The sequence below is a fragment of the Vanellus vanellus genome (genome assembly GCF_965231255.1).
Source record: "Vanellus vanellus genome assembly, chromosome: 11".
NCBI lineage: Eukaryota > Metazoa > Chordata > Aves > Charadriiformes > Charadriidae > Vanellus > Vanellus vanellus.
In genome coordinates, this window is record NC_138916.1 from 21,957,864 (window position 1) to 21,964,675 (window position 6,812).

General features: G+C 55.0%; 1 protein-coding gene across 1 annotated transcript; it reads left to right on the top strand.

Annotated features, from left to right (window-relative positions):
- Positions 1 to 759: 759 nt before the first annotated feature.
- On the top strand, positions 760 to 3,985 carry LOC309676464 (gonadotropin-releasing hormone II receptor-like; the record flags this gene model as incomplete). Its single annotated transcript, XM_082489014.1, is given in 5 exon segments — positions 760 to 816; positions 819 to 854; positions 2,018 to 2,527; positions 3,092 to 3,293; positions 3,576 to 3,985. Coding segments are annotated over 5 exon segments (1,215 nt in total).
- Between the last annotated feature and the right edge of the window lie 2,827 nt (positions 3,986 to 6,812).

Genomic DNA, 6,812 nt, shown 5'->3' on the forward strand with positions numbered 1-6,812 from the left:
AAGGTGGGAACAGACGGAGTGCAGAAAAAAAAAAATGTATTCATTAAAATGGCAAGATGACCTAAGTTTCTCCTTATTAATTCCCTCCTTTACAGCGTTTCCAGTCCAGGCACGTATCTGCGTTCATCCCTGATGCTCCCATGGACCTATGTGGTCCAGGAGCATCGCTGGGGCGTGCGTGTGTGTGTGTCTGTGTGTGCTGTGAGTCTCCCGGTTGTCTGAGCAACGGGATGTTCATCACTAACTCCAGGGATAATTAACTCATTTTCCTGTATTTATAGAAAACCGATGCAGGGAGTGTTGGCACCTGTCCCTGATGGGGCCACATTTGGCCACAACATCTTGAATTTTGGCCGTTTCTTGCAATACGGCGGCTTTGTCATCATCCCCGCTGCCTGCTCATTAAGCCTGAATTCGGGCAGCTCGTTAAGCCCGCAAGGGCAGGGGTGCCAGCCCCTGCCCGGGGGTGAAACACCGGCAGCTGCCGGAGCCAGGCTGCCCGTGGGTGCCCACCTCCGCGTGCCCCGCTCCTGCTTTGCCAGCGCAGGGGATGTCTGCATCAGCGTTGCCATCTCCAGATGCCTGTGCTAAAATCAGCGTAGCTGCCGGCTCGGCCACCGGCGAGGGGAAATTCTGCCGCTTCGAGGGGTTCGTTGCAGGGATGTGATGCAAAGACGCGCCGGAGCATCCTGACTCAGCACCGCGGCGGTGGGAGACCCGTGGGGCAAAACAAAGAGCATCTTCTCTTGGCATCAGGGCATGCGTATACCAGGTATGTTCCCATCAGCTGGGACAAATCCAGACCTCGACATGGGTTTCCCCTTGTTTCTCCCAGACAGCCAGCAAGCGGCTCGGTACTTTTAAACTGCTTTTTCTTTTCGCTGCTTTTTTGTTGGGTCGGTCTTTGGGGAGGGAGGAGGGGGGATGAAGGCGGCAAAGGGGCTCGGTCTCAGCGGCTCGGGGTGCGGGTGGTGGGGCTGGAGGAGGGTGGCTTGCTGCAAGGTGTCGGTACCTCCATCCCGCAGAGCCGGGGAGACAGATTAGATCTCTGCTGCTTGTGGTATTTGCGCAAAGGTGGGAAATGTTTTATTTTGGTATCAGCAAACCAGAAGGTGCTTGAAACGGTAAGAGACATATCCGACCTGCGGCTGGGACTGTTACCAGTGTCCCTGAGAGCTGGAAATATTTGCCCTTGAAACATAAGTTGTCCCCAAGCTGGTTGTGCTCAGGCAAAAAAAGGGCAATTAAATCAGCCGTGGGGGACCACCACGCTGCTCATCGCCCCCTGAGCACCCCCCGCGTGGGTGTGTTTCTACCTTCACCTCCTCCTCCTGCTTCATCTCCCGAAGGCAAAGGGACAGAGGTGTTGAGCTGGTGCTGCCCGGGTCCCGAGAAGATCCAGGCTCCTAAATGCCACCGTGATCCTCTCCCAAAAGCCGCTGTCAGTCCCCGGACAGCGTGGGATCCCGCTTCTCCCCTCCTGCCACTCCCAGGTGCTTCCACCCACGGCTCCGGCTCCGGCGCTGGAGATGGAGGTGGACCATTAAGATTTAACACACTAATAGCCCTGCTTGCAAAGCCCCTTTGGAAAGACGAGTCCCTGAACCGATCACGGCTGCCCCGGCACAGACTCAGCCAGCGCCGGTGTGACTCATTCCCGGCCGGGCACTGGTGGGCAGTGACTGGTCCCGTGGTCCTGGCCGCCACTCCTGCTGCCCAGATGCTCAACTGCCTTGCAAAGAGCTAAAAATATATGTCTGTGTGAGCAATCACTATAGCTATGGCAGGGGTTACCCAAAGAGGGCAGCCGGGCAATGTCACCGTGACCGGGAGGTGCGGCAGCTCGGCAAAGTGGGGCAAGACAGAGGGGACAGGCAGGGACAAGCCAGGGCTGGCAGGTTGCTGCTGGTGCCTCCAGTGCAGATCCCACCATTTCCCCGTTTCTCCTTATGTTGAAGCTGCAGCACGTCACCCACTCCCTAAGAGGGGGTTCACTTGTCCGCTTGCATTTCAGCAGGGGATGAGCGACGAGCAGCTCCCCGCATCTCCCCACCGCCCCGCTGCGGAGGGGGACGCCAACGTCTCGGCCTCTGGCTGCCCCGAGCACTGGGTCGAGCCTCGGTTCACGCAAGCGGCAAGGGTCCGCGTGATTGTCACAGCCATCTTCTTCTTGCTGGCGGCGGGCAGCAACGCGGCGGTGCTCGGCAGCCTCCTGAGAAAGAGGAGGAAATCCCACGTGCAGCCGCTGATCCTCAGCCTGGCGCTGGCCGACCTGCTGGTGACGGTGGCAGTGATGCCTCTGGATGCAGCGTGGAATGTGACGGTGCAGTGGTATGGAGGGGACATCTCCTGCAAGCTCCTCAACTTCCTCAAGCTCTTTGCCATGTACGCGGCCGCCCTGGTGCTGGTGGTCATCAGCCTGGACCGGCATGCGGCCGTCCTCCATCCCTTCTCCCGTGCTCGCCGCCGCAACGGACTGCTGCTCCGCGCCGCCTGGGCCAGCAGTGTGCTCCTGGCTTCCCCCCAGGTAGGGCTCGGTGCCCTCCCCCTGTGGTTTGCCCAGGCTGGGGCGGTTTTGGAGAAGGGCTTCCCCATCCCAGCCCTGACAAGTCCATCCCAATCCACAAACTCCACCACCACCTGACAGGCTTTGCTGAGCGAAGCGGTGTGGTTGCTGCGTTGGGTGGTCAGCGTTGCTTTGCATCTTCTTCATAGCACCCGTTCATCGCTACACCGTCAGGGTGTTACGCTGAGGGCTGGGAAAAAATTGTGTCCGCTATTTTTTTTTTTCTTCACGCACATGGTTATCTTCTCCTAAAAATGCATTACTGCACCACTGCAAAACATGTTGGAGCAGACCAAGACCAACCTGAGCAGTTCCTGACCAAAATAGCATTTGGTATGGCCAGAAAATGGGATTTCACAGCAGTCAGATCCCATCCATCCTGGCCATAGCCATGAGTTAGGCGCCCAGAATGCCTCTCCCAGTGCGACAGTGGCAGGGAGATGCTCTCCATGCACAGGAGCATCTGCAGGACATGGTGCCCTGTTCCAAAGCCTCTCCGAGTCATTATTTGGTTCTCCGTTTCAGCTTTTCCTCTTCCACCTGCACACGGTCCCGGGAGGGAACTTCACCCAGTGTGTTACCCACGGGAGCTTCCGAGCGCACTGGGAGGAAACTGTCTACAACATGTTCACCTTCACCACCCTCTACATCACCCCCCTGAGCGTCATGATTGTTTGCTACATCCGGATCATTTGGGAGATCAGTAAGCAACTAAAGATCAATAAAGGTAAGCAGGTCCCACCCCTTTAGTGTCCACCGTGACTCTATGACTGGACCTGCTCCAGCCTGGAGGGTTGTTGGGTCTGTCCCAACACTTTTTGAAGGGAAAGCTAACTAAGGGGTTTTACACAAACTTCTTGACCCCCTCTCCTTGCTGTCTTCTGCTTCCTGTGGGCCATGGACCAGGCCACGAGGTGGTTTCCCCTCTCTGGCAGAAGCACAGTCATAGATGGTTATGTTCTCCTGGTTTTCTCCCATCTCCAGCTCTCCTTTTAACTGTCCCTGGCAGGTTTGATAAGAAATCAAAATGACCACATCTCCAAGGCACGCATGAAGACTCTCAAGATGACCATAGTGATTGTTGCCACCTTCATCATCTGCTGGACCCCATACTACCTCCTGGGCTTGTGGTACTGGTTCCAGCCAGCCATGATCCAGAAGATGCCAGAGTATGTCAACCACAGCTTCTTTCTCTTTGGCTTGCTGCATACCTGCACTGACCCTGTCATTTATGGACTGTACACCCCCTCTTTTCGGGAGGATGTGCAGTTGTGTCTCAGGGGCATTGAAACAGCCATCACCAGGCACGAGAGACACAAACCCATCTCAGTCTCAGAGAAGAACATCAAGGATGGTGCTGTAACTGGTGGGGTGGCATCAGGGGGCTCCAATGGTACAACTGTCAACACGGTCTGCTGAAGAGATGTACCTGCAAGGAGGTGGGAGGAACAGCTTTGGGGGTTGCTTTGTCCCATAGGGTCATTCTGGAGACTGTCATAAGGAGGTTTGCCACCCAACTTTGGTGGGTGAAGGTCTCTGACCAGAAACTGGGGATGTGTCTCCTGCCTGTACTCAGGGTGAAAAATATTTTGGGGTATTTATGGTCATTTTTCCATATTCTGGCAGCTCCGTGACAACTAGAAAACCATCCCTTTTGTACCCTACGCATGCCTTAGCCCTGATTCTGGGATCAAGTATCTGCCACACTTCCAGAATTGACCCCTGGGAGGAGACACACTGCCTCCTCCATGGTCCAGGGCCACGTCTCCCAGGGTGGTCAATCTGTAGGTGCCCTTTGCACCTGCATTGACGTGCGGAGCTGCGCAGATGCACAGCACGATGTGGTGTCACCCTGGGAGGCTGCAAACGTGTGATCACAGGCTTTTACTGCATTTTCTTCACCTGCTGTAGGAAAGGCCCTCAGGAAATTTTGGGTCTTCTGGCTCAGAGCCTACCTGGTTCTCCCACAAGTGTGCGTTAAGCCCTGGGAAGGATGTAAATCTTTGGGGAATCACTAGTGGAGGGGCGTTAGTCCCCCTGGGCTGCTTCCATGGTGGGGAGGGAGAAGGTGCTGTGGGGAAGGAGGGACTTGGACAAGAGGGATATGAAGAATCCCAGTGGGATGGGATGGGATGGGATGGGATGGGATGGGATGGGGTTTCTTCTCCCTTTTGGACACAGCCAGAAGGGAAGCCAGTCCCTGCTGCCTTGTTCTGGCATGCAGGGGGTGGTAGGAACACATCCTTACATAGCAGCTCTATGTGACACAGGACTGACCAGGAGAGAGAGTATCTGGGGTAACCAGAGGGTGACGTAGCCCAGCCCCTCTTGACTGTCCCTGTCCCCAACCCCTTTCCAGGGCATGAGCTCGCAGGTCTCAGACCACGCGCTGGGCTGCCCCCAGAAGCCATCACTGGCTGATGGCGGCAAACCCCACGCTTCCTCCTCTCTGTTTTCCCCTCTCTCGCCTATACACATCTCCTTTACCATAATGGCTTGACCCAACACCGGCACACGGTCTCTGTCCGAGTAGGGTGGGTGCAGCCACCCCACAGGTGATGCCCGGGGTGTCCCAACGAGGAAGGTGATGGGAACCACCTGTGGGTGGAGGGGCCCATCAGTACTCATGAGTACCAGGTGGGTGCTGATGGTCCTTGGCTGCATTGTGAGGGCAAGGGAGGCTGCTGGAGGAGATCAGCTGAGCTGTGGTGAGTCAAATGGATTTTTTTCTTTTTATCAACGTGCCAGAAGCTGCTTGTGAAGGTGGAGGTCTTTTCTCTGAGTGTGAGTTGAAGAAGTGGCTTTATTACAACTGTGTTGTTCCCTTCTGTGTAATTAGGTATAGTGGATTATTTCTTTTTTCGTTCTCTGCTGATTGTTATTAAATGTATTTCTTGCTTTTGAAGATAAATTTCTTTTTAGGCCAGGTGGAGTTATTTTGTTTTGGGTTTGTGAAATCTTTGGGCAGCTCAGGAGCTCTGGACTTGGCAGGAGGCTGTTCCCTGGACATTTTTGTGGCGACTGCAGTTTTGAATGAGCATCTGGACTTGATCAGGATGAAAGAGCTTTGTTTTAAAAACAATTCTTGACTTGCTGTGCTTGCGTGCGTCGGGAAGCTGGGAGGTGTCTACCCCCAAGAAAGCAAATCCCCTTTGAGCACCGAGGGCTCTTTCTCGACCCTGTCTCTGAGAGGAGATGGATCCCCAGCAATCAGAAATGATCTAGACTGGTCTCCCAGTGCCCCAGCTAACAAATTATTAAAACTGGAGAGGTGGCAAGCAGCGTTCGCAGGTTGGCTGAGGCTGGGCAGTGAGGATACGTGGAGCCACGGTGCTCAGGCTGTGGACGGACGTCGAGCACTTGCCTTTCCCCATGCTAAGTATCATTTATGCTAAACATGCTGCCCAAGGAGAAAAAAAATTCAATTAGAGCTGCGGGAGCCCAGACCGGCTGGTGGGGATTAGCGTGAGCCCTTTAGGAAGCATCCAAACTCCAATGAGATGCGTAATCGCTGTTTGGCTTTCCTGGGCTCGTTCCGCTCGAGGTTAATTACGCAATGCTAACCGGAGCGGGGCTCGCGGTTGCCAGGCTGGCGCGGTTTGACCGGTGGAAGAAAGCGTTTCTCGTAAGGTGATGGGAATGACTTGCAGTATGGGAAGCTAATTTATTCATCAGACACTCGTTTGGTCTCTCTGTTTATATTACTGATGACGGCTAATGGGAGGCAGACCTTGAAGGTGTGTTGGTTTTCTGGCAAACCTCAAATAAGCAGGAAAGCGTCTTTAATCTCCGAAAAACATTCTTCATCTGCTTTCTGCTGAGTGGGAGAGAACAGGTCCAACGTTGCTCACGCACTTAAGGCCACTTGTCGCCTCTTGCCCGGCAGCAGGAGAGCTTGCAGACGTTCTCTGAGGAGCCGAGAAGCACTTTTTCCCTTCTGGCAGGAACCCACCACCTTTACGCCCCGTGGGCACAGTGAGAGGGCAGAAGGAGGTTTGGCTTCAGGCGAAGAGTAGGACAATCGGGATGGTGGCAGGGGTACCCTACCTTGGTCCTTGGGGGAAGCGCGGCACATCCCTGGGGATGCTTGCAGGCAGCCCAGCGCTGCTCCTTCTGCCCACTTCTTGAGACTTTGCCTCCCGTCGCCGGTGCTCAAGGCTGACGTTTTGGGAAGCCTGGAGCGTGGGCAAGGTGCCCAAAGTGACAGCTTTCGTGATAGAAGGAAAATGTCACGAGAAGAGGGTGC